The 24,428-nt window shown below is 39.0% G+C and overlaps 2 protein-coding genes across 3 annotated transcripts; both read right to left on the bottom strand.

Annotated features, from left to right (window-relative positions):
• Window positions 1-211: 211 nt before the first annotated feature.
• ndufs7 (NADH:ubiquinone oxidoreductase core subunit S7) lies at window positions 212-5,927 on the bottom strand. The gene is made up of 8 exons (XM_042417899.1): window positions 5,855-5,927; window positions 4,491-4,527; window positions 3,622-3,693; window positions 3,406-3,526; window positions 2,239-2,418; window positions 1,774-1,820; window positions 1,216-1,304; window positions 212-677 (listed from the first exon to the last, which is right to left on the bottom strand). The coding sequence occupies exons 1-8, from the start codon at window positions 5,868-5,870 to the stop codon at window positions 580-582; spliced, it is 660 nt and encodes a 219-aa protein (XP_042273833.1). The 5' UTR covers window positions 5,871-5,927; the 3' UTR covers window positions 212-579.
• Window positions 5,928-10,432: 4,505 nt separating this feature from the next.
• LOC121900673 lies at window positions 10,433-24,107 on the bottom strand. 2 transcript variants are annotated; one of them, XM_042417151.1, is made up of 5 exons: window positions 23,946-24,107; window positions 20,357-20,641; window positions 18,035-18,592; window positions 17,215-17,428; window positions 10,433-11,528 (listed from the first exon to the last, which is right to left on the bottom strand). In XM_042417151.1, the coding sequence occupies exons 2-5, from the start codon at window positions 20,628-20,630 to the stop codon at window positions 11,273-11,275; spliced, it is 1,302 nt and encodes a 433-aa protein (XP_042273085.1). In that variant the 5' UTR covers window positions 20,631-20,641; window positions 23,946-24,107; the 3' UTR covers window positions 10,433-11,272. The 2 variants fall into 2 exon arrangements, with proteins under 2 accessions (XP_042273085.1, XP_042273086.1); XM_042417152.1 differs by lacking the exon at window positions 23,946-24,107 and adding an exon at window positions 23,432-23,582.
• Window positions 24,108-24,428: the final 321 nt, after the last annotated feature.

Raw genomic sequence — 24,428 nt, 5'->3', positions numbered from 1 at the left:
ACTCTGTGCGTTTGCAGTGTTTCAGCAGACCATGACCTCAGAGTTAAACAACACACACACAGTTAACACACAATAAAAATGCATTTTGCTTTTAACCACTGCTTTGTGTCGACAGTGAAGGTCAGAGCTGTTAATCACAAGAGCCATCTAGTGGCTCTACTTGGCTCTGCTGGTCACAGTGGCTAAAATGAAAAGACGTTACAATAATGCATTCACATGAGATCAGAATTTATTTAAAATAATATTCCAGATTATGTAAGATGAGACACATATCTTATGGCTATGAATGAAACTTATTCAAACTATGAATAAAGATGAATCACATCTATGGTTGAAGTTCTGACAGAAGCTCAAACTGTGTGTCTGTGAACATAAATACTGATCTGGAAAAGGAGAAAAACTGAGCTGACTGGCTGCTGCTGTGTTTAGTTGAAAATAAGCAGTAGTGCTTCTTGTGTAAATTACAACAACGACTTTATTGAAGTTAGTTCCTGCAGCTCTACATGGAGGAGGAGCGACGCTCCAAATGAAACCAGAAATACATCATTTACATACCAGATAAACACACATATTACACATTCACTTCCGATACCAGATCCTCATCTTCTTCTCACGTTTGATTTTCTTCTGCAACTGTAGAGTCCCGTAGAGGAGAGCCTCTGCAGTGGGAGGACAACCTGAAGACAGTGGAAGAAAATATCAAATATCAGCTTCAAAAGTCCAGTCCTGTCAGTCTGTCATTACCACTGTAGTGCTTCTACTACTGTTACTACTGTGATGTGTACAACTACATCTGCTCCTAAATATGATCCTCAATAACCTGCCAGAGATACGGTTACCATGACCACTGAATTTTAGCTGTGACTGAACTGTTGACAGGAAGTTGTCTGAATTGGTCCTATGTGGATACGCCAACATGTGAAACTACAGAATCACAAGCATTAATATGCTGCTGCGACAGCCTCAACTCTACTGATGAGGTTTACCACAAGAATTTTGAACATGACTGCACAGATTTACTCTGATTCAGCCACACACGGTTGGGCAAAGTTGGGTCAATTCATTTTGAACCCGGCTTTATGCACAGGACGCTCATGCTGGAGCAGGAACAGACGTTCCACCAAAAACTAAATGGACAGTAGTTTTCATTAATCTAGTATCATGGATTTGCAGATTTTACACTTTATATTGTGTAGCGAGTGCAGTAAGGTCTACCTGGAACATAAATGTCCACTGGTACGATTCGGTCGCAGCCTCTGACGACAGCGTAGGAGTAATGGTAGTAGCCTCCTCCATTGGCACAACTGGAAGAGCAAAATTATGAGGACAATGATGGTTATTAAGACACTTAGTAGTGCAGGTTTAGACCCTAACCCTGAACTTATACAGTAGGAGTAAAGGACTGCTATAAAGGCACACAAAGTTATACAGTATGACTCAATAACTCAGTGAATACTGGGTCAGATGCTGAGTTACAGCTTTTAAATATGACAGTGTGAGGTGTACCATTTTATATCAATGCTTGTTATTAGACAAGGGGCTACAGGGCAGAAAGTCACAGAGAGAACACTGAACAAAAATAGGAAGAAAAATAAATAACAGTAAATATTAGTATCAGCTCAGCTGTGGAGGCTTTATGGATGCTGGATTATACAGAATACAGATCAACAACATGACAGGTGTTGAGGCGTCAACTGCTTTCCTAAGAAGAGAGCTATGCTAGTAATAAAAATGCTCAGTTTCTTAGACAACCGTCTTCAGGAGTGAGCTTACCTTCCCATGGAGATGACGTATCTTGGCTCAGGCATCTGGTCGTACACCTGTTGGGAAGAGGAAGTTCAGTCGCTGTTATATAATGTCTGACTAAGAACTAATCTGTCCTTTCAGATGGAGGAAGGCTTCATGCCAGTCTGCCAATCCACAGAGAGGCTGGTCGTAATCCTGCCAGTGTTTACACAGCTATACTCCCATCCTGCTGACAGAAAAGTCTCAGCAAGAGCACTTCTGTGTGGAGTGTAGGAAAATATTTTCTCCCCATAAACCAGCTGAATTGTGTCCCATAATTACCAGGCTACATATTTAATGAACTCATTCAAATTTGCGACAGCAGTCCGGATGTTATATGGAGCGTCATTAGCAGAATTACACACTTAAAAGTAAGGTGCTGATGTTCTTACATTCTCTCACAGCAGCTGCTAACGTTGCTGCTGTTACATCCCGTACTTTCCCTCCCCTCACCTTACGCAGAGCCGGAGCCATCTTATTGGTTAGCGTTCCTGCCACAATCATGACATCAGACTGTCGGGGACTTGCTCTGAACACCACACCGAAGCGATCCATGTCGTAACGGGGCGCCGCCATGTGCATCATCTCCACCGCACAGCATGCCAGACCAAAGGTCATAGGCCACAGAGAGCTCTGGGGGAAGAAAGCACAGCAGCGATACGTCAATGACACACTGACAGAGCAAACACAGAACACAGTTTGATGGTGACAATAAATGTACAGCATGTATTCTTGCTGTTTCATCATATCTCCTTACTGTTTACACACCAGCAGGGAGCATATGTAGATTACAGATGCACCAAACTATCAGCATAATATTTGGGCAACACCAGCTTTAAAAGGCAGAAAATTGGTCTCTTCACTTTGCTGATATTTGGGAAATTATGAAACTTGATTTTTTTGGGATTGTTTTTCTTCGGAATCTACAGCAAAACGACAGAAACACCTGACAATACAATAGTCAAGCAGTTAATACCAGTTAACACCAGGGTCATAATAGCTCTGTTGTATTGAGACTGAGGCAGTTCTTTGTGGTGCTGTAAAGTAAATGTCCATTAAGTACAAAAGGATGAGGGAATCTCTATGCAGCAGTGAACTCTGAAGACATTTTGCATTACGTAATTTTTGTGAAGTGTTTGTAGCTAAAGCCGCAGCTTTCTGGCTTGTTTGTGCCTCTTCAATTTGCTTTTTTTTGCCCTGAAAACTCAAAAATGGTAACTGTCAACTCTCACATACTGCTCAGTGGTATTCAACTTATGACTTACTTGCTTGGCTCCCTTTGTAGTTATGATTTATAGTGCTCACTGTATCTTTAGAAACATTTGTTGAGGCAGCTTCAGATGATTAAAAGCCAAAACAAGTGAAGGAAATACAGATACATTCACAAAAGGCAACACAACCAACCATATGACATTTAAGACCAACACCAGACAGTCACACTGTCTGATGCTGAGGTCGCATCACAGGCAGGGGACTTGATTTTATTTTCAGGTGTGCCACCTGAGATCAAATGCTGTCATTCTGAGCTGTAAAATGAGCCAGAGTAGAGAATAGGACTATGATTAATCCCCTCCACACATGCAGGGTGTTAACAAACCCAAAAGCCTCTCATCTACTCACCCTTCGTGCCCAGTTAACCAGGTCGTCCAGCTTGGTGATAACATACTCGCCCTTGCTGCTGGCTACAGATGCTGGTTTGGCTGCTGCCACTGCTGTGCTTTTCTCTCTGACTGGAACCACACTGCAACAGAGGGACGGAGAGAATGTTGTTTTACCATGTGCAGAGTGTTTACTGGACATATTTTCTCCATTCTGATAATTACACAAAGGTCTCACCTCGTGGTGGTATTCTCGCTTTTAGCACTGCTGTGCAGATTCTTCTGCTGAATAGCAAAAACTGAAATGGGCCTGTTGGGTGGAGAGAAGGTCAGAGGGATTAATAAAAATGGTGGCATGAAAATAAATGATTTTAGAATTAATGGTAAAGTTAATTTAAAAATATACAGTAAATGATCATTGCATGCTTATGTTAAAACAGTCAGAACAGACACTGAAAGAATGAAGATACCAGTCAGTTTCAGTAGAGGGCAATAGTGTAATACTAAGTTGTAAAATGTTTTAATTCCAAGATATTGTGTGTGATGGACAGATGGACGGATTTCATTGTAGACTTGTAAACTTGACGATGCTTTAAAGGATTAAGTTGGCTGTTCCTCTGAACAGCATGCAGGCTGAACGAGTCTGCTGCTGACAGAAACTAACAAGAAATATTTCAGCACTTGCTTTGAAGTGAGAAATGTCTGTTTCAGCCTGCAATGCTCTTTGACAAGAGGGAGTCTGAGCTCTAAGGAACTGAGAAAGTTCCAAACATGCACAGAATAAAAACTGGGTGGTTCGGCTTTGAGTCGATGCATGTATCATATGTGGAAAAGAAGTACACGTTCTATTAATGTTACATGACCTACTGTGATGTGGTAAATCAACACATGATATTTTGGGTGAATATTCTCCCCTGCTTTTTTTGCCTACATAGTGTGAAAAAAATTAGTTGGACTTTTGAAAAGGCTTGTGTTGTGTTGTGTGTTTGTATGAAAAGCCAACTCCACCCCTGTAAAGGGCATGATACTGGAGCAGCCGTGGAACCAGCAGGGCAGAGCTGGATTGAATTAAGTTTTGAAACAAGAACAGGATTAAAAGGTTCTTACCTTGTTGAAAAGCAGCCAAATGTGGCCAGACGGGGCACTGCAAAATAAAAGCATTTGACAATCTGAAGAAAGCTCATAATAATAGAAATCTACTCGAGGTATTTCAGATGTATCACTGTTGACTGCTGTTATTATGAACATCACTCATAATTTACATCACTGCCTGATGAGTTCTCTTGTTTAAACAACAGAATGATGTGTGTGCAGAGTTTGACGCAGGAAGGCTGTTTTCACATTCATCTGCTGAAAGTTTCTCTATGCTCACTGAAAATCAGATTATAAGGGGTGGACCTACAAGCATGATTTCTGACATCACAAATAGTTTGGAAGCCAATCCTGAACCAATTTTCAACTTACACAAGTGTGATGTGGAAACTTTAAGCCTCCAGTGCACAAACAATGAGAATGGACTTTACTGTGAAGTAGGAGACATCTTAACTTCTGAAATTAAATATACTTACATATTGTGGAAAAACCATATCAGACACAAATTATCATTCAAAGAGTATTTTATATATAAATCTTAAAACATGTCTGGCGGGGATTTTAAACCTCAGTTTGTTTGAGGATTACATCACAGCCAAACACTTGAAACAAATTATGGACATTTTATATAGGCTCACTTACAGCAAGACCAGCCAAAAGATAACCGATTACATGTATGAATCAATGAGCTCTTCTAGTAAAAATCATATGTATGTCGCATTCAGATGATTCGCCAAATGTAATCTACATATTTACAATTGATCAACAGTGTTTGAAACAGCCAGTCACGTTGCATTTTGAATGAAAAAGACAACGTGAGTGACTGTTTAATCTTTTATATTAACTGATATTTTGTTGTATGTAGTGCTGGCTGGTGTCTTCAGTTGAAGCCGAATTTTATGAATAACTCCTAGTAATTTGTATAAGTCGCTGTTTCTCTTCGCGTGCAAGTTATTATTCACAAAATATAAGTGAGAAACACAAAGTGACAGAGTTTTTAGGTGGAGTTTGGTTTGACGACACATCTGTCACAATAGTTAAATCAAGTCAGATTAACTTTAACTAAAGTAAGGGACACACAGAGTATATCAGAGATGAAGTGTGTCATGATATATGTTATTTATTGTTGATTTTCGGCTTGTTGATAGCTGCTGATACAGTTTGTGTAAGCGCTAACCTGGTTAGCTGCCATGCTAACGCAGACGGAGCAAGGTCAGTGTGCGCATTTACTAAAAGCTACTAGTCCGACCACCGACACAGTCAAACCACTCGGCACTGCACTTCTGTGAGCTTAATCTTTAACTACTATGCATATCACACGTCTCAAAAGAGTGAAATGGTTTGTAAAAGCTTGTCATTTTAGTCAAAACATCACTCACCGACCAACGCCGCCATCTTTGGGATTCTGTTTACGTCACACTCCTTCCCGTGTTACGTATAAGCGCGAGCTGCTGGGGGCGCTGTTGTAACCTTGACAACCGGCTGACAGAAGGATTATTACGGTACTTTGGTCATAATATAGTTAGTTAATTTGGAGTTTATGTAGCGTTTAAAAGCCATCAATTATCTTTTGTGATAGTTGGTAATTTTTTGCGCTATTTTTATCCCTAAAACATTTAGTTGACCCAGTTTGGAAAATCCTCTAAGTCCGTAAATAAAAAAATAAAAAAATAAATAAATAAAATCACATATAAAGCTTTTATAAATATGGATTTTTCATATCTTATTTATCTAGTTATATGTATTTTATGTAATATTACATTTTGTAAAATAAATAAGTAAAAATACAACATGAAGATCTAAATGTGTTTCTAAGTGTTCTCCACACTGCCAGGAATAAAACCAGTTGGGGAAAATGCAGAGTACTTCATTTTTTTGTTAGCCTACATTCAGTCTAAAAATATCGGAATTATACCCTACTATAAATACCACCATGTGTTACTTGTTTTGACATTGTAGACTGTAAATCACCAGAGGAGACTGCATGACCTCAGTGTCTTAATTGGTATGTTAAGTTTCTCTGTTGCTGTAGGAATCAATGTCTTGGTGGTAAAATTATCTCTTAACATCATCTATACTCATCTAACTGTCAAAATATGTCATTTTTTTCTTCCCTATATGAAGGTTTAAAGGTTGTTTCACATACATGCTTCTTTACAAGGAATGCCAGGAAAATCTTATAATACTTGATGAAAAATATTAAATCCCTTTGTCTCAAAATTTTGGCCTAAAACCACTCAAATCTAACAATATTAACTCTTGAAATCGAACAGTTAGTCTTAACCGTCACATACTGTTTATATTCATACATTTTCACAGTATCCCTTCATAATTATACTGCACAATAAATCATTCATGAATATCTCATCAGTCGCAGATATATAGGTGATCAATCCTTAATGGAACTTTCAGAGAGCAGAGAAAGTTTATTCATTAGTTTTTATGCTTTTTGTTTATGGAGGAAAAACATTTACAATCACACTCTATAACAGAGATAAAACAGGGGAACATAATGAGTTCAATGAATTATATTAAATGTGAAGAATGTTATATTCTATATTTTTTTGAATTTTTGAATAATTATGGATCAAACACTCTACAAAAATGTATATCAGCTGCACACAAATGTTTTTAAGAAGTTGAAATATTTACATTTGTGTATATTCTGGGTCACATTAGGAGAAGTCGTCAGATTTCAGGCTGAAAGAAAAAAGTAATTAGGGTGTTTTTACTGCTCTCAAACCTAAAAATGGGTCAAATTTGACCCTGAACAGTATATAAGGGTTAAAAAAAAACCATCAAGAGAAACATATGCGTAACTGTAGAATATATACATGTCATGAAATTCTCAAAAGCAACACTAAGGACATCAGTCTAATAGTCTTTTCTATTCTAATAGTGTATTTTGTATATACAGTCTTTATTATAGCTGTTTAGCGCCCCCTACTGGGGTGACATTCATGGTCTGTATTTAAGAATGGACACTATTATAACACATTGGGTCATTTTTAAAAAAAGTTTAAATAGCTATTTAAATGTATGCATAAAACCTCTGTATGATGATTATAAACTGAGCATTGAACACATTTTTGCAGTTTAAGATCGGTTGATTTTACTTGTGCAAAATAAAAAACTAAAAAACTGTTTCATTAGATTTAATTTATTTCAGGATCCATTACTTTCTTCTTGGGGTCTGCGAAACGTATCATTTTTTAAAATATATACAACTGACAAAGGTAAAAACACATAAATTACGCTACTACACATAAATCGCTTCACTGAAATTCAACATGGAGTCACATCATGTATTTTATAGCAGCTGTGTGGCCTCGTGGATTAAAACAAAAACTGAACCTTTTATCTCATATGAGCTGTGAAAACATCAGTGAGCTCCACTTTAACTTGTTGATCTTGATGAAGCATCTCAACTACTTTTGGAAATACATCACAAAGTATAAAATACTGAGGATATTACATTCAAGTTGCTTTGATCTTCTATTCCCACACTTAGTAATCTGTGAAAACACATGGTCACAATTTAGTAAAGCATGTTTGGAGCAGGATTTACTGTACATGTGTTACTCACAGGAGTCATTTTAAAGAACTGATTTTGTACTTTCACTTAGAGGTTAGGACTTGAGTTTGTCTGACCCTGATATACTCAGACTGGAGCAGCGGCCTGGTTCTACTGGTTCAGCTGTTTTCATTACATGTATTGGCATAACAAACACTTTTATTCAATATCAGCAGAATCAAAACACACATCTCATGTCAGAAGCAACAACCTGATTCATTTATCCTTAATGTTCGTAAATTGAAATGTAGAAATAAGCTGTTAAAAAGCACTGAAGGCTCCTTTATGCATTGTTCTATTCTTCCAACATTATGATAAATTGAAGGAACACCTCATGTAATCTGCAAAGCCCGATCATTCAGCAGATTATGACTTGTCTGGACTAACTCTTTGTTGCAAAATATAGGAAAAAGTGACTTATAATTAGAGGAGGGTTGAAGGTTCAAATCCTCAAATCATCCCAATAATCTGGACAGAGAAAGAGTCAACATGTACTTACAGTAGCTACAAATGTCCTCAAATTTAACACAAACCCCTTCAAGTAGATCAAATACAAATATTGGATCATCTGATCCTCTTGTACTACTGCACTGCTGTATATTCTGTATTTCTGTATTGTTGTATAGTAGCCAAATATTCTATATATAGGATGTAACCTAATCTAATACGAGATGCCAAATGTTTGAACTTCCCAGTGTTCCTTACTGGGCTCTGTCAATTCTCTGTTTGATATCAGGAGGCTCAGATGTTTAAATGTTATATTCAAATTGCATTTCAGTTACTTCTCTCAAGAATTTCAAATATAAGCTTAAGACCTGTCTGATGAACCAAACTTAACTATTTGAACTGATCATATCTGATTATATTTCTCTCTCTCATAAGTCAAATGGCTGTAGGAAAAAAATTCCACTCACATTTTCAGTAATGCAGTAATGATCCGTCTTACATGCTAGAAAAATCTAACTGCCATATTAAATGCTGAGATTGTGAGATGAAAGCTGCAGAAAAAGCTAGTAAGAGGTTTCAGTTAAGATTATTTTGTCAAACTACTTTTCTCAATGTAAGGAAATTATCTTTCATACTGAAATATTGCAGGTTTTTATTAGCTAGAATAATCATTGTAGGGATCAAAGACATAAATTGTTGCCTCCTGACACCTTGGTTTGTTTTCAGCTTGAGCATAGCAACAAAACACTGTTAACGCTCTTAAGCAAGGCACTAAATAGAGCTGCTCAGTGGGTGACTGTGGTTTTACTGGGCAGTTTCCAGACTGAAGGAGAGAGCTGATGAATAAGAGGTGATTTGATGTTCAGCTGTCTTTCCACAGATCTAAAGGAGTATAATCATAAATCCCATGAGGCCACAGCAAAACAGCATCACAGACATGGAGCAGAGCAGCCTGGCACCGAAACTGACGACTATCTGGATTATCAGTTAATCTGATGATTATTTTCTGATGAATCATTTAGTCTCAAGATCAAATTACCTTGGAGGCTGCTGGCCAGGCTGAACACTCACTAGAGAATATAAAACTCACAGCTGAGATTTAAAGTTTGTTCTTGACCTTGGAAGTAGTGGGAAGTAGTATTTGACAAAACAATCTCACCACAAGGTCCATTAAGTAGCTGTTCTGGAGCTTTTTGTTTCACATGATCTTCATCAGCAGATGGAGTTTGCACAGTTGTCTCCAGATGGGATTGTGACATTTCTCTGAGGACTTTGTGTCCTCCAGGAAGACTGTGTGATACGATCAAAAGAGCAAATACTGATTGGACCTAATGGTGAGATTTTTAAGTCAAAACTCAAGTTTTTTTAAACAAGAAATTTCATCTGTTTACACTCAAAATTTGAGCAGTTTGTGTGTAATCTATTCCTGGAGAAGTGCAACTTTCTCCTTGGAAACTGAGACAGGGAGTTGTTCACATAATCAGTTGTTCACTTCACTCAAACCTCTCTGTCTTAGAGATCAGCCTCATTTAGCTTTTAGACATTTTAGTGTCAAGTGCACCACAACAAACTGATGCTGTTGGTCAAAGCTGTATTTAGTATATAGTATTTATGTTGCTGTAACAAGTTTAGGCACAGCTTGATAAATATTTAATATAAAATTTAAATGTAAAAAAGCAATATTTACACTTTGAAATTGCAGCCTGGTTTAAAAAAAATAAATGATTATTCTAAAATAAAGAGAGAGACTGGGGAAAAATGTAAAATTGACTGATTATTTAGTCTGACCTGCAGGCAAAAAAGTATATATTTTTATTTTATAATGGTATTAAATTGGTAAAACCTGGTGTGTAAGAAAGATCATGTGACAGAAGAGGAAGAAAAAGTTTAATTCCTGAAAAGTTTATTAGACACAAATCTTTGCATTTGAGCCTGAAAAAGGTTTTTATTGACTTGATAATTATACTTGTAGCCAAATAAATTGTCTTTAATTACAGTAATTTGGACAGCTCATTAATCTCATGTTGACTCAGTGGTCCAAAGAGAATTAGTGCAGCCGTCTTTTGCATCCTTTTTTTTTGTTTTGGCCTCATTTTGGTGCCACAAACCCAGCGAGAGCAACATCAGCAGCAGTGAGGACGCCAGCAGGGTGGAGATGGAGAGCGACCAGAGAACATAGAGAGCATGTTATCACATCACATAATGACAGTCCGGACACTGCAAACACATAACTGCAGTTTCTCCAGGAATAGCCGCTCAGTCAAAGCAAAAGTAGCAACTGGTCGACTGAAAACCCCACTGGAAAAGATGAAAAGACGTTTTTACAAATGGCTTTTATTCTGCCTTCATCATGTACAAACTTTTTGGACAGTTAAAATAATAATAAAGTCTGAGAATTGAAGTTGCTTTGCTCGTGGTTTTTTAGGTTAAACCAAATCCAGCCATATATATATAGCTAGCAGAGCTTTTAAGTACTTAAGAGTTCAAAACATTAAATATAGGCACTGGAAGAGCTTAAAAGGACAAATAAGACTGGAGCATTGTTCAAAGGCTTCCTCTGCCACTAGCAGGGAAAGAGCTCTTGCATTTCAGATAATAAGCATGAATCCACATTTAAAGAAGTCCTGTATAGGAGGAGCAAAAATACAAGTTAAGCCATCACAGACTTGGAGGGTATAGTGGCAGCATGTGTAGCTGTGCTGAACTGCAGACCACAGGAATGGCCTATTTTTGGAAAGATCTCCTCCTCTGACAGAAGAAAGCGCAGCTCGCCTCCTCACTGAGCGTCCAGGATGTCTGTGGGTAGGATGTCTGGTTTGCCACTCGGGCTCTGTGATGTCTCCCCTGACCAGGAAGAGGGGGTGACCTGATTATAGAGGACGTCCTGGGAGCCAAAAAGTGGCTCTTTGAGATTCAGGTTGTACATGACGAACAGATTGAGAGCCACCATGGCGAGGAGCGGAAAGATGGTCAGGCCGGAGCCGAAGCCTCGCCAGGGGCTGCACACGTTCAGGCTGATCCAGTAAACAAGTCTGTTGTGAGGAAAATAACAACAAAACAGGAAATAAGATTAAGTTCAAACCTCACTGATAAACACTCACAGCCTCCCTGTCGGGTGTTTCATGAAGCAAGAAACCAGATTTACTTCAGAAGAAGTATTCTGATCCTTTACTAATCACGTAAAAGTACCAATACAACAATATAAAAATATAATAAGTAAATGTTCTGCATAAAGTTTTAATTGAGTAAAATTACAGAAGTGTTATCATCAAAATGTAACTCAAGTATCAAAGTACAAGTACTGCTTTTGAAGAAAATGTCCCTTGTTTGTGATATTGTATTTAAAGCTGCAGTGATTAGTCAATTAATTGATTAGTTGCCAACTATTTATATAACCGATTCATTGCTTGGAGCCATTTTTTTAAGAAAAAATGTCCAAATTCTCTGATTACAGCTTCTCGAATTTGAATATTTTCTGGTTTATTTCATGGATGTATAACGAGAACTGGATACAGCATTAGAGGCGGGGCCCTGCTCATTCCTATGAAAGTTGTTCAGTGGCGCATGAAGCCAAAAAAGCCACTTCCTGCTGTAAAGAAATTGCCTGGATGGAAACATACTGTGCATGCTTTATGGGCCGCATGCACCAATGGAGCTCACTGGAGACTTCCACCAGCTGAGACGGCTAACTTCCGGTTTAGCTAACTTGAATGGGGATAAAATTATTCAAATGCGCAGCTCTACTAGACTTTCAAAACTTGATCAGATAGTGAAATGAGTCATTTCACAGGGCTTGTGGGTTGTTACGCTCAAAAAAATTAATCTGCTGATTTACAGACGTCTCTTTCACAACGTAAGTCTATGGGAAAAAGTCTTTTTGGGCCACTGTGCATCATGTGACGTTGTAATTACACGTTTTGGCCACTATATCAAATTTGCTTCAAATCCTAGTGCTGTTCCTGTATCCAGTTCTCTTAGACATCCATGGTGTATTTAGTCTTCTATTATAGTAAACTAAATATCTTTGGGTAATGGACTGTTGTGGACAAAACAAGACATTTAAGGACATCATCATGGGCAGTCATCAACATGTTTCACCATTTTCTGACATTTTATAGACCTAAAAACTAAGAAAATAAATAATAGATTAATCAATACTGAATATAATTGTTAGTTGCAGCCCTAATTGTCTTATATTATTAAATTGCTAATGCATCAATGCATAGCAGCATTTTACTGTTGAAGCTGGTTGAGGTGGAACTATACTTTATACTATTAGTTAGTTTAATATAGTGTTTCCCAACCTAACGGTCGCTGCTAGCTCACTGCTAATGGTCACAAAAGATAAATCTGAGAGGTTGTGAGATGACTGGTGGAGTAGGAAAAAAAGATAAAGCAAAGTTATGAGACACAAATCTAATTCATTTTTTGGGCTTTTCCCAAACATTTTATGTTTTTATTTGATTGAAACATCAGATAATTTCATCCCTTTGAGCTTAAAACCATTTTTAAATGACACAATCTGAGAAGTTTAGGTGGGAAAATCACTCTGAGGTGGAACCCCCAGCGCTCTCAACAAGCCGAAAAGGTTGGGAACGACTGGTCTAATCTTTTACAAATCGTTATATTTTCGCAAGCTGATCATATTTTTTATTATGTGTAAAATTTTAATGTGGAGTAAAAGCTACACTGGCCGAAACCAGTCTTTGCTGGTTCCCTGGCAACTGCTCCCAGTTAAGAAATAGTTCAGTCATATAATCCCCCGTAAAATGGTGAATTGTCGTTTTTACACTTTGGTTCTTGTATGGATTGAATCAACAAGATATAATGTGTTAATCAGTGAGCTTTAGAGGCGTCACGCTAATCTAAGCTAACCGACTGCTAGCTTCATGTTTGTCCCACAAACTTGAGAGTGGCATCAATCTTCATGTTACTCTTGGCAAGAAAGTAACAGTTCCCAAAATGTTAAAACTATTCCTATAAATACATCCAGAAATCAGTCTATTAAAATTACAAGAATACAAGAATTGTAAAAGTATTGGCACCACATGGAGGTTGTTGTGTCACTTGCACAAACCACAATTTTAGTTTCTAGAAAATGCTAAATATCATCTTGATACTTCAGATGTATTTGATGCTGTATGTTTTATATCATGTACAATCATTTCAACACTTAATAACAAAGAAAATCCACATTATTCACACTGGACCTGAACCTACAAGGGCATGATTAGAAGCAGAACGCTGCAACAAACTGAGCAGAGTTCATCTCTCCTTGTGTCACAGTCTGAGCTCGCTGCTGCTTTACAACATGCTGCCAAAACTTCTCTTTGGCTTTGTTAATGACAGTGGTTTTGGTTGTTTTTAGCCTTGCTAGTGGCGTGGCTCTAGGGCTGGCAATGTCGGTCTGTTAGTCGATCCATCACTTTGGTCCAGACTGAAATATCCCAACAACTGTTGGTTGGATCGCCATAAATTTTTTTTACTGACATTCATGGTCCTCAAAGGTTGAATTGTAATAACTTTGGTGATCACCTGACTTTCCCTCTAGTGGCCACCATGAGGTTGACATTTGTGGTTTTAAGCAAAAGGTCTTGACTAGTCTCGTAATACCAGACATCAGAGATCTCCACCTACCAAAGTCTGGAGATTTCTAAATGCATGGTAGTTGCTTGAATGGTGTCGAGAATGTCCACTAACAAACCTACGCCCCTCACATTTTGTCAAGAACACGCCTTACCGGAAATGATGCTCTCCCCTCATTCTCCTCCATAGTGAACTACATGTCACCAACCCAATATGAAGGACCGACCTAGAGACTTTGGATTGGTTGTACAATGCAGGTTTTTTAAAACTCTCTAATTGTTTCCACCCAGTTTCAACGACAAAACCTGGGAGATTGTCCTCAATGTCTATGAGTGTAGTATTTAGAGACTGACCTGTGAGTCTAAGTCTCGACAGATATTCAATAGCCTAGATTACCAGGACATGTTGTACACACATTCATGTGCCCCTCAGGATGATTTATAGGCTAAAAACCTTCATAATCACAGCACCATCAACAAGTCAAAATTTCATTTTTCCAATATTTGGTTTTTGACCAAATACAAGTAAAACTAATGATATTCCCCTCAAAGCTGTACTTCATTACATGTTTAGTGCTAATAAGCAAATTAGCATGCTAATACATGCTAATACTACAGCACCTCATACACAGTGGTGTGTGAGGTGCTGTAGTTGGACCCTGCGGAGCTCCTCCGCAGCTCCACACTCTCGTCCAAATATGGTCACTTCTCATCACCTCTGACTCCAAAAAACCAAGATGGTGCTGTCAAAATGCCAAACTTGAGACTTCAAAACGGTAGTCCACAAACCAATGGGTGACATCAAGGTGGCTACATCACATCCATTATTTTATACAGTCTATGCACTTTTCACACGGTCTCACGCCACACGTCCACTTTTTCACGCAGTGAAAATCAAATTCATAACTGATAATGTCACGGTGCAAAAAGAAAAAAGAGGATACTGACAGCGCACGGACAGATAAGACAGAGCAGCACCGTGCAGCAGCGAGTTATTCAGACCATCAGGGGGAAAGCGTAAAATATACACAAATCTATATTGTAAAGTATTCCTATGCATGCTGCTCAAAGTAATCTCAGTCAGCGACTCCTCTGGCAGCAGCACAGTGTCTCTCCCTCTTCTCTCGCGCCGTGTGCAGGCAGGCAAGAGTGAGAGTGAGTTACTTTGGTTGCGGGGATGCTCTGGGTCTCTGTCGCTCTGAAATTTTCTTGCAATTTTTAGGTTAGTTGTGAGGTCATTTCCTTCATCCAGATTGTTTGTACTTTGTTGTAATTGTTAGACTTTTAAGTTGGCCTTATGAGTATTGAGAATAGCAACCCTCAGGTTTAACGTTGTTTAACCAGGTTGAATTATCCAAATCATATTGTGATGTGTTGTAAGACTATTTCATTTATATAAGTTGTTTGTCCTTGTTTGACTGTGAAGATGGCCTAGTAGCCTGCAACCTACTACCATTTTAGGCTACATAATGTTTTCATTAATATAATTTCAAATGAAACAGTCATTCTTCTGATAATCATTTCCTGTCCTCATCCACCCAATTATATATTGTTCTTGAGGCATTCTTGGTTTTCATAGCACCCTCAATCTATCTAATCCAGACTAGTGCAGGTGGCTGTTTCTTGACTTAATCCAAGAGGTTAGGTGTTGTAGAAATGGGGAGGACCCCCAGACCCCAACACCAATTATCTATCTTTCCGAGTTTGCTCCCCCATTTTAAAACATAACCAGGCACACCCCGGTGAGGAGCATATATCTTTCTTATCCCATATTTTGAAGAAAAATATGTGTAATATCTGGAGTGTATATCAAAAATGCTACCTAATAAAAGTACAAAAAGAAAAAGTCTTATGAAAAAGGTGTTGGTTCATAAGGCCAGAGAAAGGTCGAGTGGGTCAATTGACCATGAATAATGCTAATTTTATTATGAACAAAAATAAGTACTACCAAAGCACCCCCCCTACCCTCCCCCAGGAACAGATCTCACTCCGAGATGAAGTAAAAACTTGGCAGCCCTGCTAAACTGGGACAGCTTGGTGCTATGAATCAGGGCAATCAACCAAAGAGGTCAAACTAGAAGAAGCCTGAGACGCAGCACAGGTCCACATAAATCAGGAAATCAACCAGTACAAACCAGAAAGACACAGGACAAATGTCAAAATAGAAACCTGAACCTTAGTATGCAAACAGCATTTAGCTCAAAGCACCTCTGTGCCTGAGAAGCCTTCCCAAGCTGCTAGCATGGCTGTTGTTGCTGTATTTAATGTTTAATATGTGTGCTGCTCTGTAGTCACGAACATCACAGTTTTGTCTTTACATGTCTGTTTTCTTTATTGTGAATTAATGTGATTTGTGTTTGATGTCTGTGTTTCAATCATGAATGAACCGTTTTTAAAACCAACTTGAATTAGTCTGATCACATTAAAGGATGGGTTCACAATTTTTCAAGTCTGTCGTAAAACAACAGTCAGGTGCCTAAATGAACATTGAAATAGGTTTTTCTTGCTGTAATCATTCCTCCTGTACTCCTGAAGATCCCTTCATAATGCACTTACAATGTAAGTGATGGGGGCCAAAATCCACAGTCCTCCTTCTGTGCAAAAATGTATTTCAAAGTTTATCCGAAGCTAATGTGAAGCTTCAACTGTCGAAATTAGTCAAATCAAGTTGATATCTTTCATGTTACAATCTTTTTAGAGCCAAAGTTCCTCTTTTTGTTACTATACTTCCACCGCAGCTGAACAGGGAAACACTGTCTGAGGAAACACAAAGAAGGAATTTTATGCTACAAAGACTGTAAATGTGGCAGATATCCACTTGATATGACTAACTCAGACTGCTGAAATGCATTTTTGCACAAAATGACTGTGTGGACACACTGTGGATTTTGGCCTCCATCACTTACATTGAAAGTACATTTAAAGGGGATCTTTTAATAGCCAGCATGAACAGGAGGAATGATTACAGCAAGGAAAACTTTCAGTGTTCATATGGGCACCTGACTGTTGAAGAAGTTTTGAACCAATACTTTAACTCTGAGTTAACAGGCTTTATGAAACAGTGTTCAGTTTTTTAGGTGCTTTTCACAATAACTTTTATAAAACTCCCTGCTGGTCCACTTTTAAGCCTCACCTTCCTAGGACGAACATGGCGACCAGTATAGGAACCAACTTCAGCTGGTCTTGAGGCAGTAAAGCGGCCATAACGACGAGGTTGAGGACGTAGAGGAGCAACTGTTCCAAGGACGCCGTGACAAACAGCTGCTGAACTGCACGTCTTCTGGGAAAAGACTCCTGCAAATTGAAGGAGCCTGTGCAGAACTGGCACGCTGCACCCACGAGCATCGCTGGGAGGGATAAAAGAGCAATAAGTCAGTTAGCATCTTGAATCTGGGCCATTTTTCCACAAACAACTCTCAACTTCAAGCAACTCCTAGCTGCACTTGATCTCGTCTGACAGCATGCTTTGTTTTTCTATATCTTCATTTGAATACAGCAGCTGCCAGCAGATTGGCCTACATGCAAATACTCCTGTCTGGCTGCAACATGTCATCAGCTTGACAAATAGGTGAGAGGAAAAGGGTCTGGACAGGCTTTGGTTTTGGATGTTTTTGCCACCCGCCCTCTCGTCCTGGTCGTTCAGGTTGGGAAGTGATTAAAATATTCAGAAACAATTAGGCCACAGCCTAAGAGACGCAGAGAGAAGCAGCCAATCTCTTATTGTAGTTTCCATTTAAAGCTATGTGCAGGAGAAGGAAATTATGCTTCTCCCCAGAGGGAGATGTCTGCTGCATTGAGGTTGAAAGCGCATGAAATTAAAGGGGACAGGAGACGTTGAAACATTCCGAGACGAGGCGGCCAGACAAACCAAATCCTCTCTTAATCTTTATCTTTCATTTGTGGCGCTCAGACGGCTGTTTTTGAATGTCAGTGCGCAGGTGTTTGAAGCGTACCAAGCAGGATGGGGATGGCTGCCACCACACAGCAGCAGAGGGTGAAAACGATGCGGCTAGCCATGTCGGGGCAGTCAGGGGGTTTAATGGGGACATAGAAATAGAGTGCATAGAGGATCCCGGCTGTGCACAGAAGAGAGGCCAGGACTGAGAAGAAAGCGGGAACTCGGCCACTCTGGCAGCATTTGCACTGGCAGCAGCGGCAGCAGCAGCGGCCCCGATCTGCAGCCTCCTCTGCGGCCTCGCAAGTCTCTCCCCGCCCCTCTGATCTCCACACAGTCAGCTCCACGCTCTCTGGCGGCGGGCCTATCAGAGGTCGACCCTCGTCCGCAGAACAGTCCAGATTGGTGGACTCTGGACTCCATCTCGGTGTGTCTGTGCCATTGGGAATGTCTCCCTGGGTTGGACTGCCGATGCAGTTTTCCGTGGCGGCGTCCAAATTGTGTGCTGCGATGATGGGACTGGAAAGAGTTTGATCCAGCTCCCCCTTGTCTGTCTCGTCTGCTCGTGGCTCTTCTGGGAGACTGTCGCTGGGCCGCTGGTGGCAGGAAGCAGAGCCTGTTCAAATCAGAACAACACTTTAATACGGCATCCAAAACCAGATACTGAAAGTAATCAACTGCAGGCTTCCTCTAATCAATCACTCGCTGCCTTATGTCCACAGTACTAAGCAGAGGTCTGAGTCTCATTTAACATTGTGGAGAGGAAGACACATGGCAAGATTGAACCTATTAGTGGGCACTGGGGCCAAAAATTGCCGTTGGGCACCTTCCTGTGCTTTGTGTGTGTTCCCATCAGTCACAGTCCACACAAAGACCAACTACTGTATTGGCACAAATATAAGGAGACTTTTCCAGCTTTTTGGAGAAATACCTTTTGAATATACACCGTAGTAGAGTCACATCCTCACACACTCTCTTTTCTCTTCCAGGCTCTTGAAAGTGGTTAAAATTACACAATTTTGTTTCACAAGCCTTCAGAAACTCCTGCAGGTTAAACTGAGCTAAGGAAACACTTTTACAGCTGACCAACTCTTACAGACTCACTATAAACAGACTTTAAGACACTCACTAGGCTACAAACAACCCATAATGCAACATTCTGTGTAGGAGTTGGTACTTTCTCCGTTCAAAAAGAAGATCTGATGTTGTGAACATAATATAACGTAACGTAAATGTCTAGTCCTTGAATATAAAACAACCCTTGTTTTGTAATCTGGCCAATAAAGTAATTCTCTTATGCTGAATTAATATTGTGACCATAAATTTCTCTTTGTTTGTCATAATTTAACACAAATTTATTTAGGAAAATGCACCATGTAAGAAAAATAATAAACTTAAATAATTAAAGTCTTAAAACTGGATTAAGGCTTTAATGCAGGGCCCACGTTAGTTGATATTGACAAAATCAAATGACTAAAAAACAATTGACAGTAAACTTGGAGCTTTTGTGGCCCCTGGCTGTCTGGTAATCTGTTAAACTGACAAATAATGTCTCATCTTTACTTTATATTCAATAGAGTCCATTTTTCCTTTTCATTCAAGCATCTGTTGGCACACGTGTCAGTGTGCAGAAAGAAGCCGCTTCCACATAAATCTAAACCGAACATTTAGGGTAATAAAAATCCGGTTTAGGAAAACTGTTTGGAACCAAAATAAAAAAAAATATTCAAATTTCAGGAACTGTAGACGTCTCACCAGCTGTTTTCACCATTGCTGCATCAGCCGCCGTATCAACATCTAAATGTTTCCTCGGTTGAAGCAGGAACGACGGGAAGGATTACAAACATTCACCCACTTCACATTACAGATGGAGTCTCCCTCCAGCAGGACTGCAGTGTTTCAGACTCTAAACACTACTCTCACATGTTAAACTTCCCCTGTTTTGTGTCTTTTTTGACTTAAGACCAAGAAAAGACTTTTTCTAAGTCAGTATTGGATGCTGACTAACTTTTGCCGAAAGATGTTTTTTCTCTCCTGCACTGCAACTTATGAGATTTTAATCTGTGTATAAAGGTCCTAAAACTGCAAAAATGCAACGATGAGGTGGATGTTGAAGTATTTCCAGAGAGCTCTTGCAGGTAGATCTGCATATTTGTGAGATTTAAGAAACTCCTTAATCATTATTTTCAAAATGCTAAAGACTTGTGGACTGCTTATTGACAGCTGACTTGCTCTGCCTTGGTTTCATGAGTCCTGACTTTGTCTCAACCCTCTTTGGATCCACTTAAATTCGCCTGAGGTGGCCTTTGCTAATTTGCTCTGGCCTCCCCTCAAATCCTACAGCTCCGTCAGACAGTAAAAAGCAGCAGTAATAACTCACCCCTTGGCTGATCGGTTGCTGGTGACGGTTCAAGTGAGTGCTGGGAGCCGGAGACGGAGTGGGAGGACGAGTGCAGCTCCTCCACCGAAGACTCGGGGCTGTCTGACACCGGCGCCAAAGAGATCTGAGTGTCCAGATCCAAGAACGGGGAGAAGGAGAGCCTGGCCGGGTCGATGTCCTGGAGCTGGTTGATGATGTCGCTGATGGACTCCTTCATGCTGTCGAGCTCCTTCACGTTCTGCCGGTTAGTGGCCTGAAGCCCCGAGGTGCTCATAGTCGCACAGCCTGAGAGCAGCAGGAAGAGGTTCGGCCAAAAATAAAGTCAAAACCAGTTAAAAACACCAAACCATGAACACAGACAGCAGTGACATCACTGAAACCATTCGAGCCACATCAGTGACCGTATTTAAAAATAATCTATTTGTTTTTCTGGCTTTGTCTTAAATTTCAGTTTGTGGGTTGTATTTCTCCTTCTTTTTATTTATTGTGTTGGCTGTCTCTTTCATCTCACTCTCTTTTTTTCCTGCAAAGCACTTTGTAGCTTCTGTTTTGACTTTACTTGCTTACGTTCAGTTTTCCACTTTCTACTGACAGGAATATTGTTTACCTTCTGTTTTAGACAAGTATAAATCCTAAAAACAAAAACTTTATAGTAGTCAATTAATCCATCAGTTGAAAGAGAGAAGCTTTATCTGCAACTATACTGATAATTGATTGTTCATCTCACTCATTTTTTAAGCAAACATTTTCTGGTTCCTGTTTCTAAAATATGAGGATTTGCTGCTTTTCTCCATCATATATTATAGTAAACTGAAAATCTTTGGTTTGACCTTGTTTTGTGGACAAAACAAGCAATTTGAAGATGTTAATTTGGGCTCAGAGAAAATATAAACGGCGTATTTCAGTTGTTGTCACTATGTGGCGCGATGTTAAATGGTTAAGTTATGTGAGGAAAGGGAGCTTTTTGAGGTCATGTTTGTGGTTGTACTGTAATCCTCGCTGACAGGATGTCAGCGTTTATCTTCCTCTGCAAGGTGTGCAGGTTTGATTTGTTAACAGTGACCTTTTCTGTTCGCTTGAGACCTTTTCTCACAAAATCTTCACATGTAGAAATTATAATGTGATTTAGTTTTGACAAGACTTAAGAATCAGATCAAAGTAGATTGTTGAAATCCAAAAACTTATATCTCTGGTTATATCTTGTTTGTTTAAGCCGTTTAAAAGCCAAAGTGTAAATACAATACATTTTTTTACACTTTTTAAATGCAGATTAAACAAATAATGAAAAATGTACCAAATAGGGAGTTTTAAAGGTGCTGATAGGCAGATTTTATTATCTAGTTTCCCCTCGTTTCCAGATGTTATGCTAAGCTAAGCTAAGCTAACCATCTCTAGCTCTGGTAGGCTATCGATCTCATCTAAATCTCGGCATAAAAAAGAAAATACATGTATTTCCCAAAACTGTGGAACTATCCCTTTAACAAAATGTGTCAAACTGCTTAATTCATCAGCATTAAAAAATATTGCCTAAATAAAATAAAGGCTGCAGTTAAAAAGTTTCCTGCTTCACAGCCAAGAATCTGACCAAGCATTCGATATGATTTGATACTCGACGCTACAGACGCATTTCAGTTGATACTCAAAGTGTTGAAGTTTGATAATCAGTTTTTCTCCGCCTGCATTTACTTCCTGGCAGTGTGGAGACGGCTTCATGTTGGGAAATGAAATGTATAGAAAGTATTTTAAAACTATTAACCTAACAAATAAAATTGCACATAAAATCCAAAAAAGTTGTTATTTATTTATATGTTGTATTTTTGCGTTATGTAATCCCATGTGGGATAATAGTTAATGATCTGGTGAAAGTATTCAGTATTTCATTTATTGTAAGGTTTTGTGGAGCCATGAAGAGTCAAAGTATTCAGTACTTCACTTATTTTCAAGATTTTAACAGGCCTGAAGAGGTAAATGTATCCAGTATTGAACTCATTTCATGTATTTTAGAGGCATTAATAAGTGAAAGTATCAATAAATAACAAAAGTTAGAACAAAGTAAGAATAAAAACTGTAACAGATACCTTTTCTTAATCCCTTTCATCATCTGATCAAAAGCCCTCAGATTTAATTTGGGACTACTTGGGGTTCCCCCAACCCTAGTTTGGGAACCACTGTAATTAGCGTTTAGCAGATCAGAAATAACACAAGGCAGGATGATGTCACTAACAGGGCCGATGCAGCCAAAGTTAATGTACTTAAAGTATATATAGTGGAGCCTGAAGAGGAAAAATACCTCAAATCACATATAAGCAGGAGTATAAATTATAAAATCATTACGGAGAGTCAAAGACTGTAATTTACTACAGAATTGTTTGGTTGGCAGTGATTGAGAGTAATTAAATACATTTACTCAGTACTGTACTTTTGTGGTACTTGAGTCTCACCATTGTTATTTTACAAGTTAATTTTCAAGTTTTTTTTTTGGATTTTACATATGAAACACACAACATGATGTATGTTACAGATTAAACTTAAAAGTAGTTTCACCTCCACCAACTACAACACTGAAATACTGCTTGCATATTAAACAATGATACATTAATGTAATTAACCCTGACAGGAGCGATTCTTATGACTAGCCTACTCTTGCTTTTTAAACATTTTGTTGCCAATATTTATGTATATTTACTCAAGTAACATGTTGAATGCAGGACTTTTACTTGTAATTGAGTACTTTTATAGAGAGATATTGATATTTTTACTTGAGTAAACGATCTGAATACTTCTTCCACCACTTTTCTTCCCATAAAAACGCGTAAAAATGCACATTTTGTGCGTGGATTTGGACAAAAGGCGTCTGCCAAATCAATGTAATGTAAAATAACACCAATCACGCGCCTTTCTTTGTCGCTTCAGCTGTGTGGTGATTTTTTTCTTTTTAAAGGCTCTCATTAACATCTGCAGATTGAATTTGGAGCATTTTCTTCTGAGTTTTTTTGGCGCACATCCAACTGTGGCGCAGAGTCGGCACGCAAAATCAGCGGCGAGGATCTTTCTCCAAACAAATGAGGACTTTACCATGTATAGAGCTCAATTAGGACTCGTCGCGCTCTTTAGGTCGGAGGGGAATAAATCTCGCTGCTTATCAGAGCTGGCGTGGAGGTGGAAACGCGCGTAGGGGGGCAATGTGCTCCTACTCCCCGCTGAAAAATAACTTCACCCGCTGCTGAGCAACTCTTTCAAACAGAAAAAAAGTTTTAACAAATCCTCCTCCACAAAGCAAATCAAAACCTGGTCCTGTCTGGTTTAGTGAGGGCTGCAGGAAATACCTAATTTGGTGATAAATTAATCAAATGAGGCCAAAATGCGCCCCGAGCCGTGCGTGAAGCTGCGCGTAAAGACACACAAGTCATTCTGAAATAGCAGCAGGTCTCAAATCTGATAATTTCTGGCCATTCAGCAGCAATTAAGAGCAGTTAAACCGAGAGAGAGACACAGAAATGAAGCAATGTGGATTAATTTAGCTCCATGAAAACAGCAAGTTTAAAGCTCTTCAGTCAGTTAGAAACATGCGTCGTATATATGGACTTACTTTTCTCGGAGGTTGCAGAGTATTTAGTGAGTTTACTCTTCTCGCAGTTTAAAAAAAAACCCTCTCCGTCCTTCTCTGCCTTTCTTCCCTCCCCCTCCGTTTGCTTTTTGTCTTCCAGGATCCTGAACTTCTGAATCAAATTTCAGGACGGACAAAATACTAGGCTTTTCCTCCGCCCACACAAGAGTTTTTTTTTTCTTCTGGGTACCATGTCAAACACCATATGGAGCAAATAAAGCAGAGGAGCAGGAGGAGGAGGAGGAGGAGGAGGAGGGTCAGCACTTACTTTCAGTTTACCTTCAAATTCAACATCCATCTCCGACACACGTTTATCTAAACAGGACATTACAGTGAAATAAACTTCAGTACTTTGCTAATACTTGTTAGCAGGATGATAGTAGAGTATTACTGTGTGATGACTGAACTGTACTACATGATTTTACATATTCAATACCGCTATAAAAAGCTGAAGTGACCAACAGT

The sequence above is a fragment of the Thunnus maccoyii genome, chromosome 7 (assembly GCF_910596095.1).
Source record: "Thunnus maccoyii chromosome 7, fThuMac1.1, whole genome shotgun sequence".
NCBI classification, from domain to species: Eukaryota; Metazoa; Chordata; class Actinopteri; order Scombriformes; family Scombridae; genus Thunnus; species Thunnus maccoyii.
Note: the sequence above shows the minus strand (reverse complement) of the source record. Positions and strands in the feature narration are given on the sequence as shown.

What these genes read in the sequence shown, in the direction of transcription:
- LOC121900673 (XM_042417151.1), bottom strand. Translation starts at nt 20,630, where the DNA reads ATGAGCACCTCGGGGCTTCAGGCCACTAACCGGCAGAACGTGAAGGAG. An exon ending in AGCAACCGATCAGCCAAGGG is followed by an intron (nt 18,593 to 20,356) that starts GTGAGTTATTAC and finishes TGATTTGAACAG; the next exon opens with GCTCTGCTTCCTGCCACCAG. An exon ending in GCCATGTTCGTCCTAGGAAG is followed by an intron (nt 11,529 to 17,214) that starts GTGAGGCTTAAA and finishes TCCTCACAACAG; the next exon opens with ACTTGTTTACTGGATCAGCC.
- ndufs7 (XM_042417899.1), bottom strand. An exon ending in TTTGGCTGCTTTTCAACAAG is followed by an intron (nt 3,694 to 4,490) that starts GTAAGAACCTTT and finishes TCCACCCAACAG; the next exon opens with GCCCATTTCAGTTTTTGCTA. An exon ending in TACGTCATCTCCATGGGAAG is followed by an intron (nt 1,305 to 1,773) that starts GTAAGCTCACTC and finishes TTGCTCTTCCAG; the next exon opens with TTGTGCCAATGGAGGAGGCT.